Source organism: Sebastes umbrosus, chromosome 11 (assembly GCF_015220745.1).
Source record: "Sebastes umbrosus isolate fSebUmb1 chromosome 11, fSebUmb1.pri, whole genome shotgun sequence".
NCBI classification, from domain to species: domain Eukaryota; kingdom Metazoa; phylum Chordata; class Actinopteri; order Perciformes; family Sebastidae; genus Sebastes; species Sebastes umbrosus.
The window spans coordinates 23,773,812-23,801,070 of NC_051279.1; the positions used below are offsets into that span (position 1 = coordinate 23,773,812).

Sequence of the window (27,259 nt, forward strand, 5' to 3'; positions counted from 1 at the left end):
TAACAAGTCATGGTTCATGATTAAATAAAAATAATATATATTTTTTTATATATATATATATATTTTTTGTGTTTTATATTAAAGAGACTATTTGTAACTTTCAGAATTGCTTGTTAACAGTGACACCTGTGGCCGTTAAATCAACGAAAGTCAGCATCGGGCTCACTCTTGCTCGCTCTAAATATACCTGAGCGAGCATCGCTCAAAACAGTGAGGCGACACACGTCAGCTAAAACCACAATATCACTCTATATTTCACCTGCTTGGCAGTAATGTTAGCTGACCAGACAAAGGTCTCTCCTTGAATCACTGCTGATACTGTGTTTGCTTCTCCTGCCTCAACGCAGGCTGAGGCACCTGGGCTCCGCAGCGATAAACTCGTCTCCCTCCGCCCGCAGCCGGAGTGAACAGGAAGACACCGGCACCCGGTCGGTAACGAGACAGTAAGGTTTCTCTCTGCAGAGCCTCGTCACTTCACAAGACACGGAAAACCTCTGTTGGTCTGGAGGAGCTGCAGCAGTTATTTCTGCACAAACGTCCACTGAACATTCACTACATATTCTCAGAGCTAAACTAACTCTTCTGCAGTGTGTAGTGTGCGCGCGTTCATGTCTAGAGGTGGAGCGAGACAGCGAGAACGCGTGCTCTGTCTGAGTGAAGGCAAGCAGGCAGAGGAGACGAGACAGCGGCCACACGCGAGCACGCATGTGTCCCAACCCAGTACATTTATACGCTTAGAAAGTTACAAAAAGTCCCTTTAAGTAGGGCTGTCAAAGTTAACACGATAATAACACGTTAACACAAATTTGTTTTAACGCCACCAATTTCTTTCACCCATTAACGCAATCTTTCGGAGGTTGTAGCGGGGTCAGTTTTAAAGCTAGAACGAAGATTCTGGCATCATATGAAACTAAACAAACTAAGGAATCCAATGGTACCAACAATGTCATGGTAGATAATGCTCCAAACGTCCCTTGACCTCTGACCTCAAAATATGTGAATGAAAAGGGGTTCTCTGGGTACCCACAAGTCTCCCCTTTACAGATATGCCCATTTAAGTCATAGTCAAGTCAGCACACTGAAACACTGACAGCTGTTGTTGCCTGTTGGGTTTGAGTTTGCTTATGGTTTTGAGCATATCTTATACTGCATTTTAAGCTAAATGCAGTACCTGTGAAGGTTTCTGGACAATATTTGTCATTGTTTTGTGTTGTTAATTGATTTCCAATAATAAATATATACATACATTTGTATAAAGCAGCATATTTGCCCACTCCCATGTTGATAAGAGCATTTAATACTTGTCAAATTAATTAATTAAATTGCGATTAATCATGATTAACTATGAACAATTATGCGATTAATTGCGATTAAATATTTTAATCGATTGATAGCCCTAATATTAAGAAAAGACAAAGTACTGAGAGTACCAAAACGGTTACACAAGACCCACCCAAGAAATGCATGAGCGAGGAGGTGTGGATGCGCTTGCGTAGCATCTCCAGGGTGTTGCGTGTCAATCTGAGCAAAGCGTCCACGTTGCGGTGGTTGAAGTAGGAGAGCAGCTCCTGGGCTTCCTCCTCCATCACTTCCATCAGGTCCCTCTTCTTCTTCCTCCTCACCAAGGGAGAGGAAGGGCCAACGCTGGCAGGAGGGAGCAAGGTGTTTCTCGAGAAGAGACGGCCCTCTGAGCGGCCTTCGTCTTCACCTGACATGCAAGAGGTGACACATTTACAGTGAACATGAACCCCTTGAGCTACAGCTCTAACACAGCAAATACAGAAACAGAAACTTAAAAATATATACACAGTATATACAGTATAAACTGTTTTATCAGTATATGGGTTTCTAATTGCTTTGCACATGATCTTTAAAGAGGCAAAACATCAATGAAAGTTAAACTAATAAAGTCATAACAAAGTGTGGCCTTATTAGTTTTGCCCTTTCTATTTTTTCGTGCATCTGTTCTGATGTGCTATTTGACATTAAGCTTCTTTCTTCCATTGTTCCTTATCATGTCCCATTCTATTTGATCTCAAAAGGAAAACATTAGCATACCTTCACTGTCAATGTGGTCTATGGTCTTGCTCTCAGCGCAGCTTTCTTCCTCAACCTTCTCCACCTCTTCTCTCTGATTGTGGTCAAACTCCAGCAGCATGTTGATCAGTTCATTTGCAGCCTCCTCCACTAGTGAGCTCTTAGTGTGGAGATTCTGGGCTTGTCTTATGCACAGCTCCTATACAAATGTGTATATATGACATGTACATTAAATATGCCATGCAAGGGGTAGTGCACTGCAGTAAACTCAACAACAATAAAACTCTTTGTATACATTTTTTTCTGGTTCCAAGGACACATGATTCACAGCGAAAAACATGAAAACGATATGAACAATTGTCATTGCTTTTCATTCATCTCTACATACAGAATTGTAATGAAGTTATCTGGGCACAACATCAAATAATGTCAGCTTCAATTACTGTCAGTGATTTCTACATAGCAGTGGACATCCCATGGCTTTGTGCTCATCCACAAGTAGTGCCACAAGAAGTATATAGCCTTAATGGAGAGCGCATTAATCTATATACGTTGTACAAAATTCACCATTAATGTAATTCAATGAATGCCTTTGGAGAATAAAAAAATATTGTTTGAGAAGAAAACACCTTGTAAGTACTTTAAAAGCATTGGTAAGTGGTAAGTTTTAAAGCTCATTTGCATGTAATTACACTTTTTATGTAAACATGTAAACATAACTTAGAAGGCGGGCTTAGTGAAACTATAACTACAGACTAATACTGCTATTTCATTTGAAACAGTCTATGTATTCATTTACCCTGGTAGTCTGAACAAACTCCTCACAGGTGACCGGTTCATCCTCTGGTAAAACACACAGTGTGGATCCGCTCATCTCCTGCAGTACCGCATCTATCCTGAACTCCACCAAGTCGTTCACCCTGTCCATCAACAGCTCCAGGTCAACTGGAGAGACGAGAGAAAGAGATGGACACAGACCGACAGAAGAGGAGAGAGAGAAGTTGGCAAGCATTGGAGGAAGGGAAGGGTAAAAAGAGAGGTGGAAGAGGGAGCACATAAAAGGATAAAGAGAAAATGTGGAGCATAGAGAGGGACAGCATACTATATGTGAGAGTTACTTATGAGAACACACACACACGAACGGCACGTACACACAATGAATCAATTAATGTAAATCTCATCAGACGCTGCCAGTGCTGAGTTGCAGGATGTGCCAGCATGGGGGTCATTGATCTCGCTGGATTTTTTGCTTACCCAAAGCCTTGTCGATGCGGCCGAGGTACTTGTCTATGTTCAGAGATGTCCAGTTGATGGAGGTCAAACCTGGCTGTATAGCCTCATCCACCTGTCAAATCAGTGATGATGCATGATGACGTACTTTGTACAGTAGCTGCTGTACAAAGTCAGTTTCATTTTGTCATATATTCATGTGTCACATGTTAAATGTTAGTAAGCACATCACATAATTATCATAAATAGAATCCCTTCTGATACAAATCTAAAATCATATTTCATTCATGAATAACTTAGTTGATAACTATTAGACATTGAATATATACTCATACTATATGCAAAACTATAAATTAACTAATAATTGATTATTTCAGCATTTATTACAATCTAGATCCTGGGCAGTTAAAATGATATTAATCATAAATGTATGAATACGACTATCCAATAAATAAATAAACAAATAACGTGCAGGATATGGGATATGGTTTAAATGCAACTTGAATTATATCAGAACAGCTTACCTTAGCTACATGGGGCATGGCCAGCTGTTCAAAAGCACTCTGAATCTTAGCCCGCACTCTGGTGTTCTCACTCAACATTAACTGGAAGGGGAAAGATATTAATACAGTTTTTATATTCACTCAGTGTTGAACTGATTTGCACAGTGGAGAACGCTGTAAGTACAATTGAAATGACCTTTATATAATGTAGGCCTATGTACCTTTAGGCTATACAGCATGTGTGGGGCTTTCTAACACAAACATGACAAAGGATATGGTCTTTTATACTTCTTCATAAATGCACAATCAACTTCGGTCCCTCACATTGCTTTCTTAAGCTGTATGTATTTGCAGCAGTGTGTGTGTAATATCCACCTGTAATTTGTTGTAGTTCTTTTTCAGGGTATCCTGTTTCTGCTGCAACATAGCAGCGAATGGCGGGATCTCCAAATTCATCCTTGTCATGCAGTTCGCTTCCCTGATCTGTGTCAGAATCTCTGGGTCAAAGTTCACAAACAGCTCCCCTGTCTCTGGAGACCTGACCAGCAGAGAGGCCTGCAGGCCCACCCGGGCATCTTCCATCTGAGCAGGAGGTATCAAGGTGGGTTGGGTTGTTTAGGGAGGGGTTGTGAGAGGAGGAGGAGAGAAAATGAAGCAGAGAAAGAGTAAAAAGAAAGGAAAATTGGTGAGGGACCGAAGGCATTGGGTGTGGATAAGAGGGAAGAAAACACACTCACATGTATGTGCATCTTGTATATGATACGACTATAAATATCCATATTATGTGCATCCCCTTACCTTTTTCATCCAGCTGTGATGGTAGAGCATCTCAAACTCCAACAGGACCCTCGCTACCCTGTTAAAGTTCCTGATGATCCTCTTGGCCTCTGGTGTGGAAAGAACACCAGCATGCTACACAGGGATAGAATTGTACTGTAAGAAAAATGCATTGACTATTCGACTGTAGCTCAGCCAAAAACAAGGCCAAATTTCATTGTAGAGAGGCAGAAGAGATTCAATATTACCTGTTGAAAGAGATCCATGGGACCCTGGATCCTGCTGGACAGCTGCCGAACCCACATGATACGGCCCGCCACGAGGGGCAAGTCCCGGCCAATGGGGGGCTCCAGTTTCTGCTTCATGTAGATACGGGAGACCATTTCAATGTCCCGGCCGTAGTTCTGCAGAATGCGCTGGTACTTCTCGTCAATGCCGAGGTCCGGGATGCCCAGTCTGTTTTTAGGGAGAATAAAAGTAGTTCAAAAGTATAGACAACCAATATTAGAAGAATTAAACAAATAAGATGTGAATAGAATGAACTGTAATAGGGTATTCCAGTGATAACATCTTATTGTTTTAGGTCAAGGTCTATTTCAATCACTTGGAAAGACCTTTCTCATGTTGCAGGAAAACACAAAGGTGTAACTTAGATGGGACCGTTCCTTTAGATGTGCCAGTAAATTCTGTCACTGAGCCAATATGCACAAAAAAAGGACCCTGGAACTGGCAAACCTTTGGCATGCGTCGATTATGTTATTAGTTACACCTCTGTTTAATGTGATGAAATATCCACAGTGAGAAAGGTTTATTCAGAGTCCTGCTGTTTTTTATTTCAGCCATTTGATTAGGTACCCGTTTAAACCCGAGATGCCATGCGAATGCAATTAACTATTATTAATCAGCTGGCAGGATAGAAAATTAGCAGTTTTCTGTGCGGAGGACCAGACTGAGAAATACTGAAAGTACTTGCTTAGATGAAAATGCATTGGATGAAACAAAATACAAAAAAAAAAAAATGGGTTACCTTTCGAATTTCTTCAGCACATTTAGAGCTCTCTCTGTATTTTGAATTTTTTCAAAGGTGCTGTCCATGAAACTCTTCAGCTGATTCTGGAAGCACAAAGACCAATGACAAAAAAAGGTTTACAAAAGAGACCGTGGAGTGGAACTTTTAAATACAAATGCACACCATTTAACAATCATACATACTTAATAGGCGTTGTTTTTGTTACATTAATACTGTGCAATATAGAGGAAACAAACTAATTCATTGTGTCTGTAATATTTAACTTACATGAAGCTCAGAGGTGCTTTTGCAGAATTCTTCATAGTCAACATCAAAGTCAGTTCTTCTCTGGTCGAGGAAACTGTAATGTTTTTTCTTCATGTTCAGCACAATAGCCTGTCACACACACAATAAACACATATACAATAAGTTTTCTGTTTTTAAACATTCATCAAAACTAAAAAAAAAAATAGCCTCATTTTTCTGCTGCAAAACCTGAGCTGGGAAATATTGCTATTCTGTTTTGAATTATTATTTAATCCTTGACCAGCTGTGTGTCATCACACTGATGTTAGCAATGTATCATCTTAGTTAATAGTTATAGAAGTTAATCTATGTTTTGAAATAGCAAAGGACAAACAGAGTGCATAGTGGAAATGTAACACCAAATCTAAAAGCTTACCATAAATTATGTATAAAACTGACGAGTTAACTGTCAACTTCTATAAAAGGAGATGTCTGCAATCTATTTTAATCCAGCTCCGTCTGGTTACTTGGGCCATGAAAGGACTGATTGAATTACAGCGGGTAAACGAACGGAAGACGTGCAAAACATTTGCTAATAAATTGCTGGAGAAAATAATTGAACACAAAACGATGGAGCAACTCATATAACGTCGGAGTCGGTTCTCTCTTCATGTTCCATGCAGTTAGTATCCTCATAATGTCATTAAATGATATGTACAGTGGTCAAATTTAATGTCTTTGAATTTTACCACTGCATGCTGTCAACTATGAAATTGGGCCATGCATTACTAAAAGTTGAAGACTGCTGTGAGACATTACCTCCCATTTTCCCTGCATTTCTGCAGTCTGTACATCCAAGGAAGCAGAAACAAACAAACAGCTCACATCAATACAGTATACTCTCAAGGGAAAACATCTAAACACCAATTAGACAGTGTGATGCAATTCAAGAAATTCAAGAAGTGTTATTTTCTATGACTTGAGGCAGTGCAATCTGATTTTGTAAACATAAATATTGTCAACTATTTCCCACAACAAGAAACCAAGGAAGAATGCAGTAATGTGGCGAGGTCAAGCTAATGTACAACCTGAAGCTCTTTGTTAACAAAATCAAACTCACTTGTTTTGGAAAAATACTCTCCTGAGCTGCACTGACGTTTTTACAATGAATGTCTCAATTATCTCAAACTTTGAAAACACTTCAACGTATTTCTTCTTTATTTCTTCTTATCTATATATCCCCATTCATTGAATTATATGCATTTAAGAAATTAAATGTTTTATTTCCTATTAATAAAATCATCAATACTGTCATAACCACTTTCCAAAATTGTCCAAGTCATTCTCAGTGCAATATATTAACAATGCACATTCCATGTATTTATTAATTACTGTATACAGGAGCTGTAAAACTTGTTCTCTTCAGCCTTGCATTTGCCATCCACTGACATATTCCAACATCATTGAAATCCAGAAGAAATACAGGCTCAGCTGGCTAGCAGCGGCGTTCCATCAGTTAATGGCATGCCTTTCTTTGTTACCAAAAATGTCTGGACAACAATCTGATCTAACAATATATACCCACTTGAAACCTGGTGGCCATGGTCTCCAGTCCTTCTATCTTAGAGTCCTGCAGGGCGGAGTAGATGGAAATGGTGCTGAACATTTCCAGGATCTTGTTGAGTCGTCGCTGGAACGTGTCAAACTTCCCGAAAATGTACATCTCACTGAAGTCAAACTGTCTCTCTGAGGGAGTCTGCTCCAGCTTCTCCTTGGTTTTATGGAAATACCGCTGATACTCCTGGAGGACACAATTTGACACGTAACAAAACTGCATACATCCATCATGTCAAGGTGGTAACGACTGTTGGTTGAAAAAGAACTTCCATTCTTAACATTTCTTATGTCATGGCGATGGCATTTTCTCCACTTATTACTGTATCATCATGCATTCTTTGGGACAACTCACATGTGTTTTGTGTAGAAGACAAACATTTTTTTTTGTCAAATACTCACAAATGTTAACATGGAAAAAAAATAATACGGCTACACTGTGCTGCAAAGAAACCACATTTGATAAAGATGTAAACACAGAAAAACTAGGAGAGATAAATGATCAACATTATAAATTATGTTTTCTACTAATAAGCAGTACCTGGTTTAGGTGGATTGCAGCTTTGATTTTGTCAGCTACAACCTGCTGAGGCTGGTCCCATATGGAATTAGAGCCATTATTAGTGATGTAGGCTTTGCAGGCTGTGATCATCTGGTTTGTCACCTGAAGAATGAAGATATGCATTTGAATTCTTTGTGGATCTGAACAACTTGAGACTATACATGAAGTAGCTAAATATTAGTGTATATATTAATCATAAGCAAAGACGTCAAAAAGTCAAAGGCAATTGGTGCAAAAGTGCTGTGATATGGTCCATGAAACATGCTGATGTTTATAATTCTGTTCAAATCCAATCTTTCATAAATCGAGACAGCAATTTGTTTGGGATGTTGGAAATGGAAATGTTAAAAATCCTTTTGGTCATAATTCTTGTTTTTCACTCTGGGTTAATGTAACAACGCCCTTAATAGGCAAACATTGAATGGTTCATTTTATTCATCCATAAAAACATGGAAATCACGGATCTCGGGGTTAATTGAAGACAATATCTAGACTGTAGGCAGCCAGCTTTGCTGAATCCCATTGTTGATTACAATACAGACACAAACACTTCATCATTGTTGCATTGTGCAAAATAGCAGCCACCCCTACCTTGACAAAAAGCGATGTTATCTTTTCTGATGTGTTGTAATAGCGAGAAATACTGTGAATCATCCTGATGGCATTGATCAGACCTGGGATTGCATCCACCATCGATACCTGGGGTGAAACAGAAATTATACGCTGTAATTACTTGAACACGTTGACAGTATTTGTGTAACACACCATTTCCACAACTTGTTCAACATGGATACAGTACATTTGGTTTGCTTTTAACGCAGCAGAACGCTTCATCTTTAAAAGATTGAAGTATTTTTCTTACAGGGTCACTGTTGTAGAGAGGGTCACAAAACTTCTCCAGGCTGTAGAGGTACTTGACATTGTCTTTGGCCTCGTTGGCTGCATCAGTGATCCTGGTGTCCAGTTCCCGCCACGACTACACAAACAAACTCTTATTGCATTTAATGTCAGACTGTGTCACACTGAACATTACAGTCTTTTGTCAAAACATTATATTGAAGATAAACAAGAATCAGAAGATATTTTGGCAGAATCTAAATAGTGTCCTATGAAGCAGCAAAATCAAAGAAATGTGTACATATAGTCACTAAAACCCAGCAGTGACGGACCTTTATGAGTTTAGATTTGGCCATCAGGAGCACACCCAGTACAGCCTTGACATCAGGGCTCTTGAGTTGGTCCAGAAGGTAGTTGAAACGTGACATTCGTTTCTTCCAGTGGTCCAGCTCAGCCCGCGGGCCGAGGTCATCGGCCTCCTTTCTCAGCTGGTCACTCTCAGCTAGAACCTGGAGAACAGAGATAACTTTAGATCTACTCACTGTTTAAGCATCATTTCTGCATTTTTCCATTTGCATTCCCTTTGGTGGTTTTATCGTGGTAGTTTTGCATCCCTCCCCAATGCACCTTGAATTAATTTGGATCATTAAATGTCTGAGTTGTGAGAAACAACGATTAAAAACATTAAATATGTCAAAGGTAACATTACAAAAAATCACATTGAAAACATTCTTGAATATTGTGTGCTGCAAAAATACTCAATTCAGAAATACTTAAGGGTCTTATTGATAACATTTTTATGTAGACAGATATTTAAAAAATATATAATACATCCACAGAGCTTGTAGAAAGGTGCAGAATAAAAGTATGGCTTTTCCTAAAAAGAAATTATTATGTTTGTGAATTAATCATTTAAAACATTTTGACGGGTCCAAAATGAATGTTTGGTTTATCTCTTTGGAAGATATCTGAAGTTTGGTTCCCACTTCTAACAAGGCTTGTGAGCCTATAGTATAACAACGATGGTATCACGTGGTATCTCTGTGTCGCCAGCGATCAAGTTGCCAGTTAGTGTGGAAAAAAACTGTCTGAGTTTGACGGTAAGTGCCTGGCAACCACTTGTTATGAAGTAAATGCAATGGAACAGGGAGGGAGAATATGACATCTAGTGGCTGAATGTTATTTATGTTATCAATAGCTCCTTTAAATAAAATACTTGTATGACGAAAAAAATATACTTTGCATCTGGCCTGCCAGATAGCTTTGCTGATTTCAAGGATGAACATGCATTTTAAGCATTTGTTGCTACAGCTTCATGAAATATTTAGCACATATCCAGTCAAATATTTGTCAAACCTGCTCAGTTTGGTGAGATACAAAGCGCATTCAAAGACAGTTCAAGCAAACTTGGATCTGATAATAAATTCTGTTTCAAAATCTGCCCACAAGATACTCTGCACGGCATAGAGGAGTACAACATTACATCAAGTTCAATAAGGATAACATCTTACCTGTTACCTAACACGTCTCACCTGTTCTATCTGTTTGATCCAGACTTTCATGCAGGCCTCTATCTTTTCTGTGGTCTCTGTGCTGTTGGCTGCTGCCATGTAGTCTGATGGGCCTTTCAGCACCCGCAGGTCAAACGTGTCACACTCTTTCAAGGTAACCTGGAGGCAAGTCATGACATGGTTTATTCTTGCTGTGGTGTCTTGAATTTATATTGTTTGTGGATGTGTCTGTGTGTGCTCACACAAGTTTCTCCATTAAATGTATTTAAAAGAAAAGGCTGTTTAAAGCAGGCTGTTTACAGCTTTTTCACAGCTTCACGACTTGTTCTGTCTTACTGTGATTAAAAAGGTTCGCAAATGTTCAAACAGCCTTTATTTGTCTATATTAATCCAAATAATTATGTGTTTTTCTGTGTTTTTGCTAAGCAACAGAGGTTCCCAAGTACTGGCATGAGTGTGATATCTGGTTAGTGCACAAATATTTGAATTAGCTTGATTGAAGTCAAAGGCCTTTCTTCATTTTTATAGCTGTTCTGAATGAACGCATTAACTATCAAACTTATCCTTATGTTCCTTACCTTTTCTTGCAGGCTCTCCTGTGCTCCAGCCAAAACAGACACAAAGCTTTCCAGTGATGATATGAAGTCATGTTTGACAGCCTGGGCCTGGGGACTGGCCAGCTCCCCCCAGCCGTGGTTCATCTTCCTCAGTGTGGGGATGAAGATCTCTGAGAGCAACTGCTCCACACTTTTCAACAGACCCACCTCTGTTGTGTCCAACATATTGAAATTGACATCCTAGAAAGAGATAAAAAAAAAAGCACACACATCCAAACATCATTGCAAAAAAAAAACAATGCAACATTTTACTGAATCCAAAAACTTAAGCATGCGACCGTTAACCTGCTTCTGTGACAGCATGAGTGAGGTACCTCACTATGGGGTACGCCCAACTGCATGTGCCAGTGTTGGTGCAGTAACGTCTAATTTGTAGAACCTTGCAAAAATGTGAGGTGAGGTCCAACTTGCAGAAATGCCCTTGATGCTGCCATGCCCCTAGTGGAGTGAGCACGCAGACCAGATGGGGTCTGGAGGCCCTCACTATTGGAGGACATAGCAACACCCTCTACCAACCAGTGGGAAAGGCGTTGCTTATGCCTGTACAGTATGTGGCTTGAATGAACAAACATTCCCAAATCCCCTAGTCCATATGGACATAACATATGGAGCCGTTGATCCTTGGATGAGGCAAATGGTGCAGGATGGAAAGCCATCAGCTCGATTTGGGAACCCAACAGCATTGAGTTCTTTGGGACCAAAAGCTGGGTTTGGTCGCATAGAGAACTTTAAGTTCCCAACAGCAAACTGAGTACCTTCCCTGATGCACTGAGAGTGCGTAGATATCACTAACCCAAATCTGTTTGGACACCGTCCGCAGCCATCAAGCACTTTTCATTAAGCAACAGACAAGGGGGGTGTTGCCCCACTGTCAAGTTGCCAGATCCAACGTGACAGGCAGAAATAGCTGCCAGATAAAACTCAACGGTAGAAAAATGCCTTCCCTTTATTCAGAAGATCCTGCAGAAATAACAGGATAACTGCCAAAAGGGCAATTGAATGATATGGTCAGGCACCAACACTTACCATTTGCAAGTGTAAAGTGACCTGGTAGAAGAAGCCCTGGTGCTTTAAATGGTTGAAATGACATTCTGAGGGAGGCCTGCTGAGCTCAGCCCAGAGAGCTAGGTTCTGCTGGATGAAGATGAAAAATGTCATCCTCATGACACTGCGGGCGGGTCGAACATTGGGAGGCCGGGTGGCTGTAGCCATATTCTGAGAAAAATATTTGAATAGGTGCCAAATCCTGAAGAACTTGCTTGCTAAGCTAGCCAGTAAGCAAACTGTTGTTTGCAACACCAAATAATGTATTGCCTTGTGAGTTTCTCTTCTGTTTTAGTGTAATTACATTCCTGATTTGTGATGCCTACCTGTTAATATACACTATCCATGACACCATATTGCAATACCTGACATGATCGCCATTACATTTCTCACAGCAACTCTTGAATTTACTTATTTATTTATTTATTTTAATGCTATGGTTACTAATTGTATTCATTTATTTTATTATTATTATTTTTAATACAGTGGTACTTTTACACTGCTTTTCGGCATGGCAGGTACACATACATGTAGCTGTCATCAAGCTCTCTCTCTCTCTCTCTCTCTCTCTCTCACGCAAACACACACACCAATGTTATCCTTCCTCCCCCTCTTGCCGTGGGCGTCTTGTAGCAAACATGCCCGTATATCAGTGGTGGTGATTAGCTTTGCTGCTGACAGCAGGTGATCAGCAAGAATCAATAGTCAGAACTGCCCGTGGTATCAGAGTGCTATTCTCCTCCTATTGTCTCGCTAGCTCTGGATGAGAAGAAGCTGTCTTAGTTAAAGGAAATCATTTATCACACGAATGGGCTCAAAGACAAATCACTGCCAAAGGAAAATCAATCAAATGTTCTTTTGTTATCAAATCTTTCATCTTTTGTTACATCAGTCTGCTTGCATTTGTCATTCAAGTGAACTAAATAACAGAAGGCCCTACAGTATAAAAAAAAAGTTCACCCTGAAAGTCATGACTTCATGCTTACATTTCCAAAACGGTACAAAGTGACTCACTCTGTGTATGTTCTCAGAGGTGATTGCCTTAGAAGTGTTGGCCCTGGTGAAGAAGACACACAATCCGGTCAGCGCCACATCCTTCCCATCTGTCACAAACACTTTAGACTTCTTGCTGCGACCAGGTTGCTGCTGGGCAACAAGCTGGGAGGGCGCAGAGGCTGCTGATGCTGCTGCTGCTGCTGAAACAAATAATTGGACATGGAAACAACACAAGGTATCATCACAACTAGCTTGTGATCTCACTGTAATCCTGACACTGGGGAATTTGCATTTGAATGGAATTATTATTGATTTTGAAGACCTTCTCAATTACAGTGCTGCTGTGATTGCGGTTGCCGACAGGTTGATTCATACAGGGACAGAACCTCAACTTCATCTGCTGCCAACAATTAGGTATAGTCTACACATTTCATTCCTTTTTGACATGGTGAGTGTACACGTTACCTGCTTCAATTGGCTCGGTATCCTGATAGTAGAACATGAGGTGTGGAAGACCCTCTGCCACAAAGAACTGCTCCATGCGGTCAATCTGAGAAAGATGACAAGAAAACTTTCAGCAAATCCGACAGCAACAGTTTGGAAGACTGTTGCTGTTTGATCGCTTACTGTAGATGCACAGTATAAAATAAATAATATCATAATGTCTTGCAAATGCTGCCACACCTATTTTTATTTTTTTTATTTTAAGGCTACTGTGGTTTTATACAAAAAAATGTCTTTGTAAAAATACAAGGTACCTGATTCCCCTCCAGTGTGGCATCTTCCACATCAGATTTCTCCAGTCCCAGGCATGATGCCACAATGCTGAGGATGTAGTCATGTCTTCCATCAAGCTGGGCCCGCTTAGCCTCACGTTCCTCTTTCAACTTTTGCTAAACAAAACACACAGACAACTTTAATTCATATTAAATTACAATTAAATATTATTAGATGCTTTTTAAAGTAAATTGACATTTTCACTGATGTTAAAAAAAGACATAAGTTAAGCCATCACATGGCCAAGTGCACAACGCCATTATATCGTATTCCACATACTTGGTATGTAGTCATGAGACTGTTGGTAATGACAGATGATTGAAGCTCTCCTGTGGTCCTACACTTTTCTCTCAGACATCATTTAAATAAAAAGTCCACTCAAAGAAAAAACCTTTTGTACAGTTTCAAGGAATGAGCAGTAGCTAGAATATGTAAAAAACATTTAAATAAATAAGCCTCAGTATGCTGTTAATGCACTGTATCCATCCATCCATGACAGAAAATGTCCATAACAGATGTCAGTATTCCTTCAAATCTCAATTTTCATCCTTTGAGAAGTACTTCTATTTCTCTCCTGATCACCCATCCAAAGTCTGCAACATTCGGGTTTCTTTGAATGGAACGAAAAACAACACAGCCAACAGGCCGTGGCTTGTATATTTAGGATGGTGGGACATTAACATCAGCCACAATGGGTTGCCAGGTTACGCTGCTCAGTAACACAGGAGCAAGGTCTGCCAATAAACTACATGAAACCTGGTGTTGTGTGGTGTGTCAGCTGCAGGGTGCTTTTCAATTCTCTCATTTACCTTTGCTTTTGTCTGTCTTGTTTTGAAACAGGGGATGACAGGAATAGTACTTTCGGGCTTAAAATACTTCTTGCATTGACGTCACCATCTTTTAAAAGGGCCCTCTTCTACAACAAAGCAGGAAACATCCTGCTGTGACTGGCCATGCTAAAAATAGAACACTGGAGAGCTAGCTCTTTTATACACCAATCAGTTTAGACAATTGTTAACAACTGGATCAAACTTTAACATTGAGAATAACTTATTAACTGATCTCTCATTATGTTCTCCCTTCTTGTTCTTCCTCGTGTTTTAAGTACACATGTGGTTGTATGTACTTCATAGAACAGTGATTTCACTGATGTGAAGCCTTATCCTTATCAGTTTTATTTTGCTAAAGTCTGCAGTATACACTGGAGCGCAGGACCTATACTGTACAGGCAGGCACCCTGGTTGAGTCCCCATGCATTGAATCATTTTGGAGAGAATAGATGTGACAGATTTTGAAGGATGGATCAGATAGAATCCTGAATAAAGCCTTAAAAGGAAAGTCATAGAGGAAAGATGCCAAATCCAATAGATGGAAAGGATGACAGACATGAAGCGATGGAGGAAGAAAGAGCTGAATACATCAAAAACAGATACAAGAGATGTAAAGAGCCGAGGAAACTGATGAGAAAGACAAAAAAGACAAAGAGAGAGATTGAAGTATAGGATTGGTAGTTGTGCACAGCTTGTAAGGAAGAAAAATGATTTAAAAAAAGGCAAGAGGGGTGGGAAAATGGAAAGATATGAGAAATGAAAGGAAGAGGAAATAGAGGGAGGAAGAAATAATGTAACAGGATATTGTAACAGGTAAGGACCTGAGAGAGCACGAGGCAGGGGGCATGGACTCGGATATAAAGACAGAAGAATTCTACTACAAGTCAGGGTGGTTAAGAGTATGATGCACCGATACCGGATCGGATCGGATCGGATCGGCCGATATTGACTCAAATAGCTGGATCGGGTATCGTGACAATGGGGCCGATCTATTCAAATCAATTCTATGTTTATATACTTTATATACATTTTATACTGGAATTTTAATTCCTGTTTAAGTTTTGACCAGTTTGTTGCTGCATTAAAAAGTTTTTACATTTCAATTGTAATTGCTGTTAATTTTGAAGATTTTTTACCAAGTTGCTGGTGTACAATTTATTATTTTTAATAATAAACAACAATTCAGTAAATGTATATCTTTGTATTTACGACGTTAGGAAAGCAATGTTTAAGTCAAGCCTGATGTCTCCTTACACACAAAAGAATGATCCCAGTCATTTCCACACAGTCAGCCAGACAGCTTATTAATCAAACACTTGTAACCAATCGGTACTCTGTATCAGCTAATAGCCAAAGCCCAGGTATCGCTATTGGGACTGAAAAAGTTGCATCGGTGCATCCCTAGTTTAGAATCAAAGTATTAATTCTTGTTAGTTAGAGCCTGGGAATTTGGTCGCGTGAAGCCAGAGTGAGGTGGAGCATGCCAACAACCTCACAAGCTGTCTGTGTGTGTTTGTGTGTGTGTGTGTGTGTGTGTGTGTCAACAAGGTTAGTGAAAGCCGCAACACATTAGCCTGTTTAAAAGAGATCAGACAATAACCACACTAACATTCAAGTTTGTATAGTGAAACAAGGCAAATAAGAAATTGTGTCCACCTGCAGTTTACGAACAAAATCTGCAGAATTATTAACTTTCTCAAAAAACCATGGTAATATTTGCCAAGCGCCAACAAACTTCTCTCAGGACCAGTGGCTGCAAGTCACAGGTCACTTTAACAGATAACTAGACGGTTGCTGAGCACAACAAAAACTGCAGGCTTGAAATTGACTCTCACTGCGCACAGTGCAGTCAATTCACACATGGACATGTTTTACTTAATGTAACCACCCATGTGGAACACAGGGTGTCAGACCTGTGCTGCACTAACTGCACAATTTTCATTCCAGTCTGGTGAGCTCATTTCAAGATCAGTGATCTTCATATCTCACTTTGCAAATGAGAAATATTCTGCAATGCTGAGCAGGTGTACCACAAACAAATGTTGCTACCAAACATATCATAGTTACATTTTAGACATTTAAAAAGAGATCATCCAAATCTTACATTACAAAATAGATATTTAATTACATATTTCAAATGAGTTCAAATAAACCACTGCAGAACTCTGACGATGAATCACACCAACCTTGTTAATGTCTCTGTAGAAACACACACATTATATAGCCTATACACACAAACACTTACATCACAGGTCAACCAGAAAAAAAGCATGCCAAGCCATCAGTTGCTGGGCGACCAGCCGTTTCACACCTTGTGTCTGCTGCCTTTATTTCAAAGTGTGCGAACAGTCAACTCAGTCTTCAGCCCAGAGACTTAACAATACAGACCCAATGCAGTGTGGTGCTGATTATTCAATCAAGCAGAATTAAGTCACTGCTGAATGCAATACACAAACACACACCAGCAAACAATAACACACACAACCACATTTAGTTATTCCCATAACACAGACTCAGAGGCCAGCACTGACAGACCCATGTAATAACATCTACAACATTAATAGCTTTCAGAAGCAAACAAAGCCCCGTCCTGAGATAAGCTATAGCGAGACTGACAATCCCTATAATAAACAAACTGTGGCTTTTGGAATTAAAGAGAAAACCGCATCACAGGACAGTTTGGCAGGAATATAGTAATAATTTATCTAATATTTAAAAAAAAAAAAATGTTTTCAGCGTCAAACCTCAAATATACACAGATAATTTAGTCAATTTTAATCCAAATCTGGGGAATAGAAATGACACACACTGTCAAAGTCAACACAGCTGTAGATAAAGTGTTGCAGTTAGTTTTGTCCTTGTGGTAAATGAAAGATGCCAGTTCTTGGTATAACACATGAGAATTCTGTGGATGGATAAACGAAAACGAGGGAGAACCTTCAAATGACACCACAACAAAAACAACAGCAGTGCTATTTCTCTTACCTGAATGAGCTTGGAAACCGTTTGTTTCCACAGCTGCTTTCTAAACACCTGCGACATGACAGCCTCTCGCCTCTGCGACTCAAACCCTTCCATATCTTCTCTATAACCTGCCATCACATTCTCATCTACATCTCCATCTACACAGGGGAGCTGTATACTCTCACCCTCAAAGACAGTTGCCCTATCAAGTTGTCAGTGGTGACCGATCGGCCAGCTGAGCTGAAGCTATGCCTGCTTTATGTTTAATGGCCTTTTCCTGTCTGTCAATAGTGTATGAGCTCCCACAGCCAGCTGTGGTCACGGTAGAACTGTGCAAACAAACTGACAGACATCCTGCAGTTTGTGAGCCATACGCTTAATTGTGAATGAACACTCTTATACAGTATACACTGACAGCTCTGTATGCAAAAACGTACACATCCACAAACTAACATGCAGGAATGCACACTCATGCAGACACAATGAGCACACACCTCAGCATAACTGTCAATTTTCACTATGAGATTGCAAATAAGTACAAATAAGTGGTTAAAGGTGGGTTCCGTGTTGAGTTCATGAATACCCACCATGTCACCTGATCACATAGATCTAATGAGTCTAGTTAAATGTTCATTCAAGATCAGTCGCTATGGACTAAACTTTGCAAATACGGCTTTAGTCAAACTTCGGGGATATTTCACACATTACCATTTACATTTATTACAAAACTAAGTTATAGAAGAATTGGCTATAACAACAACACAATAGGCCGATATTAGTCTATAAGACCAAAGGTTTTCCATTTTGAAACAATATCAAAAAATATAAAATTCACATTTCATTTCATGACAAACTTGTGATTTGTTCTACAATATATTTTGTAAATGATTTATAAACTTGGCCCTCGTTTTAGTAAATGTAAAGTCAATACCTATTACGGTAAATATCCCAACATTTAGATCTGCATTAGCAGCAGTCACACAGCTTTTCTGTCTATCTTTCTGTATTGTCTGACATTTGATGATACAGTATGACAAGAACAAAACACACAAAATGCCAGAAAGGCACGAAAGAAACTGATCTGACCTAAAATTGTCATCTCTACCTCCTACAAATTCTCAGTTTGGATGGTAACAGAGATGTTAAAATATAAATTTAACCCAGCAAAAACATGATCTACAATTAAATTAAGTGTTTTAATATTGGTCAAATGTATAACCCGTGGAGGTGTTTTTTTTTCAGAGCTGCAACAAAACTTGCACTTTAATTATCTATATAAACATATAACGGGTGTTTCAAATCATTTCTGTTTGGTTTATTGCATGAAGTACATTCAGGAAAAAGTGGAACTTCTTCTCTGGTTGCCGTATCGTTCTCCGATAAATATGCCAGACTGAGGCTGTTTTCAGATCAAATCGGTCGTTATTGCTCCTTGTGGGAAGCCTGCATAACCTGCAACACGCTGAAACCTTTTCAAATAGGCCTCCATGCATAAATAAAAACCTGTTTTTCTAATCTTTTCCCTATAGCTTCAGCCTTGAACTTCTCTACCAGACACATTTTGATACAAGCACATTGGCTGTTTACTGAATCCTGACACATTAATGATGAATTGCATTCGACCAAAGCAGATAGCCCGTGGAAGCCAAGTTGCTTGTAACTTCAGAACTCTTGGGTCACCTTACCTTGTTTTGATAGTCTGGTTTAAAATGCAGCATCGTCGCCCTTTCAGTCTGACACTCCTTTTTCAGGTCATTCCAACCTCTTAATTGGCTTTGCTTTCCAAGACATTACAGAATTACAGCTTCCAAACAAAGGAGACAAGTCAGAGAACAAGTGGCGTTGCTACAGTATGTGAGCAATCCGCCTTCTTATTTGCCACGTGAGAAAGGTTACTGCCCTGAAATTATGAGTGTGTTGGTCCTAAAAGGGGACTGCTAACTAGATAATGTGGTGTTGGATGACCATCTGTCTGTAAGCTAATTATCGAGGTCCTGCTCTCACCTTACAAGTCTATTACAACAATGGGATGGAGAGGAAGAGGGGGGGTGGAAAGGTTGATGTATCGGAATACAGTGTGGGTATAGGTAACACTTTCAGACACATACCTCTTTGAATATGTTATGCATTACCATTGTATGCTAACTTACAGATACTAGTCATGTAGAGACTGTAGTAACAGCTACACAGAGTAAGAATATAATATAATTGTGACATTTGACAGGCGTCAGCATTGTGCTTATGTTTTGGTATTCCTTTCTTTAATAATGAGTGCAGGTTTTACAGACAAGGCATATTCACATTTCCCTGTTTTTGACATTGTGAAGGGTTCCTCATATTACAGGAAAAATGTGATCCTAATGCTGACCCTCATTTGTTTAGTCCAAATCCTCCCAGCCCCCACCACCACTTTACCCATCTTTACCAGGAACTGGAATATTGCTCAGAGCATTGTGCTTTTTTTCTTATTCTAACATGGTCTGCCTAAAGATAATAAATTCAATATGAAAAAAAAAATAACTTTAACATAATCAACAACTATTTTGACAATCAATTAATTATTTAAGTTGTTTATCAAGCAGAAATACGAAACATTTGCTAGCTCTAGCTTCTCAGATGGGAGAATGTTCTGCTTGTCTTTATTGTATATCATTGCAAAATGAATACCATTTGGATTTGCACAAAACAAGCAATCTGAGAATGCCAGCTTTTTTTTACATTTTATTGATTAAATGGATGATCAGGAAAAGAATTATTGATATATTAATTATTAAGTATAATGAATATAATCATTAGTTGTAGTGAACATGCACACGCATACACACACAAACCTCCCACCAATTATTATTAAAAAATCCCATTAGCTTTTACTGTGGCGTCCAGCAGATGAGGAGCACAGCTCTCTCCACAAGGATCTGACTGATGGTTTAATAGTGAAGAAATGATTGCAAAGCTTTGCATTTAAAAGCAGTTGGGTCATCAATTTTTCAATATGCCATGACTGATTTTCTAAGTTGAACTGTCTGGTTTTGAGCTGCCATGAAACAGGAGAGTGACTGTAAATTATAAATGAGAGGGCTGGTGAGATCTGAAAGAGAAAGACATAGAGAGGGAGCAAGACAGAGAAAGGTCCGCTATTCTCCCAGAGGATGCTCCCGCTGACACAAACACGGAAAGCTTTAAACAAATCTGTTTCAAAACTACACCAGGTTGTAGCACAACGTGTCTCTGTGGCCGAGGACTCTGCATTTTGACTTGAACTGTTTCTCCTTTAATGGACTTTGTTGTCTATTTGGTTCTAAGCATTCCTGGGTGCAATTACAAAATAAAATCCAATTATCCAACAATGATCATTGTTTTTTATATTTCCAATAAAGTCTATTACTAGACTAAAACAAAATGGACATAAGGACGACAAGCATATACTGTAGAAATTGTCTAATATCCACATAGTGCAGGATTAGCTGTGCTAATCTGGCTCCATCCCATGTGGAAGTCTTGTTTTGTTATCAAAAGCAGGGCTGTACTGTAATCAACAGAGAAGATGGCACAATTCTCCAGGTACAAAACGGCACCAGTCGCTGTAAAACACGAAACTTCCACAGCAAGTCTAGAGTCGTTTAGTTAGTCAGTTCAAGAATATCAATGATTATTTTTCCAGTTCATGATAGACCAGGATTCTAGTTATTTTTTCTTTAAACTATTTACGTTCTCCTTTAATACTGACTGAAATACATAAATAATAGGCAGGCGTTAACTCTTGTCACTATATCACTAGTCATTTATTTTTAAATATGTGGGCACAAAATGACCTGCATGAGCAACTACAAGGAATTTACATATGGATACATATTTTCTCTTTCATTGTGGTCAGCGTTGCATTAAAATGAGAGTGAACTGAATCAATATGAAGAAAAGAGAAATCTATTATTCCACATATGTAGTCAATGGAGCAGATTGGTAGAGTCGAAGTCCTGTGGCTTATAGTTACTGCAGAGTTGTTGTATCATAGTAGCAGCATGTATATTTAAGATTATGTTTGACCTAGAGTTATAATGAAGCAATGCAATTTAACCAATGAACATTTCTTTTCTAACCTATGTGAAAATTGTAATGCAAAATGTTACAAGCTGTAAATAGGCATTACCAAATTTACACTTAGATTACAAAACTCACAAACACAAACCTTCAAAGGGTCAAAGTTCAAGGCGTCCAAATGTATGCATACTGCATGCAATAGTACGTACTTTGTAAGGGCAGCTGCAGTATGTACTAAAAGTAAAAAGAAAAACTATGCAATTTGGGACGTATAGCCTAAATTAGCCTACCACAGATAAGAACAAAGTCTTACTGATAACAGTGACTATTTTGATAAGGTCATTAATAAAGCACTATGTAAAACACATCATTGTGGAACATCATCCAGCCTTTTGAGGCTCCTCTAACATTACAGCAACCATACGCTACCATCTAGTGGACTGAGGCTCATAATACAACAAGCATATAGTACAGCAGGTTGAGCTCCAGCTGTTTCTGACTACTGCTGGGAGGCCATGAGTCTAATCGTGTGGTGGATCTCAGAGCAATTATCAGAGTGCAGGGGGTTCTTGAGTTGAAAATAAAGTGCAGATTAATTCCATCACTCTTTTTTTCCAATAAGAGAGAGGGGGAATTTTATGTAAGGTTTCACTCTCCCAACTCATATAATCCTTTTTCCTTTTAAGTTAACTGCATGGAGCCGTGCTGAATAAATGGTAGTGGAGGCCAATGTTAAATTATTTAATACAAAAATATTGAGGAAGTGACAGCAGAAAGAGTGCTATATATTAGTATTGTTTTGTGCAAAGGCTTGTTTTGAGGTGCACTAAGATAAAAAGGAACAATCTGAAGACATATATGTGGTATTTTATATTACAATTTGACAAAATTTGAATCAATGATAAAACAAGTCCATTCTTACTCAACCCGTCAATCTCTAGATCTTCATCCTCCTTAATTCCTCACTAGTAGAGGTCGATTTTTGATAAGATTTAGGGGAACCAAACTATGGAGTAGCTTTTCACATCTATCAATAAACTGTTCATCCGTCAAATGTTTCAAAAGTCGTTTAAAGGGTCATTTAATTTCTGTCTTGTAATTGCTTTTCCCCATATTGTCCATGTATCTGTTTTTACGTTTTTTATTTTTTCCCACTCACAATGTTGTTTGGTTATGATTGCCTAGAAGTCTTTATAGATATTTAAATCAATATCCTCCTCACAAACACTAACCATACACTTCCACGCAACACACACACACACACACACACACAAACACTTGTCTTTTTTTATAGATTTATTGTTATTGTTGTTATTATGTATATCTTGTCCTAATTGTTTTGTTATCACTATTATGTAGTCATATTATTTTTTTATGTTAATCTTGTCTCTAGGTGGAGGCTTCAGATAAGCCCAGTGTTTTTTTTTGCCTCTTCCTGCACTTTATATTATTCATTTATATATGTTTTGTTATGTTGTATAGTCTTAATTTGTGCAAAACAAATAAACAAATAAACAAATAAACAAAAGGCAGAAAAACATACCTGAGCTTGACAGAGGGAAGAGAGGAAGACTTGTTTTTGTGTGTATGACTGTAAATGTGAACCCCTGAATGAATACAACACTGTGTATTGGGCAACTGTACACAACTAAATTAATAAAAACACTCATAACCCAGTGATATTAGGGTGATATTTTACAGATATTAACACAATCATAATAACCATATATATCGATGTAAAAAGATGACTATTAGGGTACCTAAAGGCAGACTACCACACTCACAGAGCTGTCTGCCACATGGACAAGAATGGGCCTAATGTTTAGGGTCTACATTCCCTCTGGATGGGGGGAAGATTTTCCTCATAGACTCACATTTCAAAACAGTGATGATCATATTCAGATTAGGCTTTTACCTGCATCTCCTTGAGTGACTCCACTGGAGCAGGAGGCTGGTTGGGTCTGTTCCTGTAGCTGACTTTGGTGAGTCGACAGCTGGAGGACATGGCTACAGCATTCCTTCACTAAAACGCCTCCTCTATTAAACAGACTTTAAAGCTCCAGCTTCAAGTAGCCTGTACGTTGATTATTTATTCAGAGTACTGTTTCCTGAGATTTGTTGTCCTGGTTGAAGCGCCTGTCTCTCCTTCAACACTGCTGGTATGTTAGTGGTTTCCAAGGTAACGAGGCCAGTTGTAAAGGGGTCGTGGTGGGCTCGTGGAGGAGGGAGGAATGTACACTATCTTTTCATTGGCTATTTTTTTTTTTTTTTTACACAGATGTCTTTCAAAATACAAAAAATATACCGTAATTGCATGAATAGTTGAAAGTTACCTATGGACAGAAAGAAGACGGTAAATATTCTTGTCTTTTTTGTTTGGCTACTTTCTCTGAAAAACCAAACTAACTGCTCATTCTTATAATTTTATTTGGCCGCCATGTAAGGCTTATTTCTAAGAGGTTGGGACTAGTGATGGGAATTTAGGCTCTTTTTAGTGATCCAGATCATTTGGCTTAGCTCACCAAGAAGATCCGGCTCTTTCGGCTCCCAAACAGCTCTTCATTTTTACCACTTCTGCCTTTTATAATTCAGCCAAATTTAGCGCTGTTTTGACCTGTGATTAGTATGTGTGCACATATATCACTTAAATTATTCAATATAATTATACTAAACCTTATAATTTCCAGAATACCATAATTTTACATGCTGCTTCGTTTCCGACTGTCACTCATCTTGTCTGCTATTCGCGCACCGCACTCCTCCCTCCTGCTCTGTACCTGTAGACCGTCAGCGCGCCGCCCCTCCCCGCCCCTCCCTGCTTGATGGTACGATCCTTGTCTGTCATCACCTGATTGGTCGCACGGACGTCATTAACAGAACATTCAGTCACAGTGATGGTACGTGTCCACATGGGCGTTTTTTATCGCGAGGGGGACGCAACGCTTCCAAACATCGGACGCTTGGTGGGCTGTCCTAGACACAAGGCTGTCCCCACCTGATTGGACGAACGCTTTCCCACCGTGGGCTGCTGCTCCCAGCTTTCAAACCGGAAACAGTATGGAAGCTCGTTTGGAAACTTTCTTCTCTTATTTCACGAAAATAGTTCACCGAAATGTGTTTCTGAAAACATTTGAGGCGAGAAATAAGCCATGCAGTTGCTAAATCTGTCTTTATTTTCGATAAACAACTTTTATTTTAAAAGATTCTCGAGAGTTTCGAGAGGCGGCGAGTCACATCGGACGCCCGTGATTTACATAAAATAGACTAGCCCTCAATTTTATGCAAATGAAGAGCGGGCGTCGTGACGCTCCGTTTCTCGAATCGCGCCGCCACGCTACCAGAATGCATTGCATAGCTGCTTACATAGACAATGAATGGGGAGCGTGGAAACGACAGAGCCTGTGGACACGTACCATCAGTGCATGGTGTGCCTGCGTGGCGTGGAGAAGATCGTCCTATCATTCTGCTTTGAATTAATAAAAAAAAAAAAAAAAAAAAAAAAAAAAAACGGCTCTCGGACGGGAGTCGGCTCTTATCATTCACTTAAAAGAGCCGGCTCGTTCGCGACCAACACATCACTAGTTGGGACACGGGTCTTGGGATATTTTACACATGCGCAGTGTAACTGGAGCTGCGGTCATTGGACGTATTAATTGGCTCAATTTGGGTGAGTGTAGACCAGATTTTACTGCGCATGTGTTGTACCCCAAAACATTTAGCTTGTTTTAAGTTCTTGTCCACTATAAGTTCACTAGTTTTACAGGCTAGACAGTCAAATATGCTAGTTTTTACAAAGTTCAAGAGATAGCTATAGCTAGCTAATGAAGTTGTCAGTCGTTATACGGCTACAGTATATCCAAACTTAAGAAGAAGAAGAAGAAGAAGAACTCAACACAAACATCTAGTGAACAGTGGACGTTTGTGCAGAAATAACTGCTGCAGCTCCTCCAGGCCAACAGAGGTTTCCCGTGTCTTGTGAAGTGACGGGGCTCCGCAGCGAGAAACATTATCGTCTCCGACCAAAACTCCGGTGTCTCCCTTGTTCCCTCCGTCCGAAAAGCCAACACTAGGATCAGCGTTGATTCATGGAGAGACCTTCGTCTGGTCAGCTAACATTACTGCCAAGCAGGTGAGATATAGAGTGATATTGTGGTTTTAGCTGACGTGTGCCGCCTCACTGTTTTGACGGATGCTCGCTCACATTCAGGTAGCGCGTGCACACAAGAGAGCGCGAGCTACAGGACGCTGACTTTCGTTGACTTAACGGCCACAGGTGTCGCTGTTACAACCAAATTCTGATTCTTACAAACAGTCCCTTTAATGGAGAGATGGCAGAGCGAGGAGGCTGCCCCTGACAGGCACCCCGAGCAGTTGGAGGTTTGGTGCCTTGCTCAAGGGCCCCTCGACACTGCCCAAGAGGCAAACCGGCATCTCTCCAGCTACCAGTTCACACTCAGTACTTGGTCCATGCGGGGACTTGAACCGGCGACCCTCCGGTTCCCAAGCCAAGTCCCTATGGACTGAACTACTACCGCCCCATTTATTAAAAAAACAAAAAAAACAAAAAAAAACAACAACAACATTATTACAATTTATTAAAACCCCATTCAATTTGTGAATGCAGCCCCTAGATGGCAGCAGTGCACTATCCCTGTAGTTAAAGGAGCTGTGCTGCAGCTGTCTGCAGGGAGAGAACTGGGTTAGATTTGTGGGGCAAATGACCTCATACTGTAGCATCATCTTCATCACTAGGAGATGAAGAGAGAATTAAACAATCCTTCCCCCTTCGTCGTCATTGTCCTCCTCTTATCCGCTAAAACGCGACTGATTAGTCACCACGTGCAAAAATATTATTATATTGTGAACGACACCAATCATCACTTTGCACACCGGCTATATTTGCACTATCTGTTTATATCATGTTTATTTTTGTTTATAGCTTATTTTTTTATATTGTATATTGGTAGAATTTAAATATTTTGTTATTCTTATTTTATTCTAACGTTTTTATCTATTCTTGTTATTATTATACTGTTTAACTTGCACCAACAAAACCAAAGCAAATTCCCAGTGTATACCTCTTACACCTAGCAATAAACACAACTCTGATTCATCTTCTGATTCTGATACAGTACAGGCCATAACTGTTAGGTAACTAAATAATGCAACACCAGGTCTCAATGACCTCATGGTAATACTAAAGAGAATCAGCTAAAGGCCTATAATAATAAGGTTAAATATGAAAACTGCTACTACTGGGATATTTACACATAGCCTTTAATAAAAAAAAATAAAAAAAAGCATAATGTTTGTCGATATGACATCACCCATAACATCTGGGCTTCAGCTATTAAAGCATAATCAATCCCTAGGAATGACTCCCACGCAGCCCGCATCAGCACCGCAGTGAGTGACGCTGCTGCTGCTGCTGATGTTTCTGTGGCGCACACACTAAATTTGGGTGGCGCACAATGCACCAAAAACCCCCCGAAACGGAGAATCCCAGGATATCCCACCCCCCACCCACCACTCGACACGGAATAGCCCTCCTCCTCCCCTCAGTCCTCCTCCCCTCCTCCTCTTGTTTTACCTCCGCCTCTTCTCTCTCTCTCTCACTATCAGCCCCATTCCTCCTCCTCCTCCTCCTCCTCCTCCTCCTCCTCCTCT

General features: G+C 39.7%; 1 protein-coding gene across 3 annotated transcripts in view; it reads right to left on the minus strand.

The window, feature by feature from the left end:
• The window catches only part of dnah5 (dynein, axonemal, heavy chain 5), a 103,844-nt gene extending 79,967 nt beyond the window's left edge, over nt 1–23,877 (minus strand). The window contains exons 1-21 of one of the 3 annotated variants that reach the window (XM_037784867.1): nt 23,508–23,875; nt 13,742–13,876; nt 13,449–13,533; nt 13,002–13,183; nt 10,905–11,123; nt 10,348–10,485; nt 9,148–9,324; nt 8,841–8,954; nt 8,570–8,677; nt 7,958–8,080; nt 7,388–7,603; nt 5,845–5,952; nt 5,575–5,660; nt 4,796–5,003; nt 4,569–4,682; nt 4,146–4,352; nt 3,792–3,872; nt 3,292–3,382; nt 2,837–2,982; nt 2,059–2,236; nt 1,454–1,708 (exon numbers count right to left, since the gene is read on the minus strand). In XM_037784867.1, the coding sequence (XP_037640795.1) occupies nt 1,454–1,708; nt 2,059–2,236; nt 2,837–2,982; nt 3,292–3,382; nt 3,792–3,872; nt 4,146–4,352; nt 4,569–4,682; nt 4,796–5,003; nt 5,575–5,660; nt 5,845–5,952; nt 7,388–7,603; nt 7,958–8,080; nt 8,570–8,677; nt 8,841–8,954; nt 9,148–9,324; nt 10,348–10,485; nt 10,905–11,123; nt 13,002–13,183; nt 13,449–13,533; nt 13,742–13,876; nt 23,508–23,597 (3,061 nt within the window). In that variant the 5' untranslated portion in view covers nt 23,598–23,875. Of the gene's footprint in view, nt 1–1,453; nt 1,709–2,058; nt 2,237–2,836; nt 2,983–3,291; nt 3,383–3,791; nt 3,873–4,145; nt 4,353–4,568; nt 4,683–4,795; nt 5,004–5,574; nt 5,661–5,844; nt 5,953–7,387; nt 7,604–7,957; nt 8,081–8,569; nt 8,678–8,840; nt 8,955–9,147; nt 9,325–10,347; nt 10,486–10,904; nt 11,124–13,001; nt 13,184–13,448; nt 13,534–13,741; nt 13,877–23,507 lie in introns of all 3 variants that reach the window. The other 2 variants (XM_037784868.1, XM_037784869.1) reach the window with 2 other exon arrangements.
• Between the last annotated feature and the right edge of the window lie 3,382 nt (nt 23,878–27,259).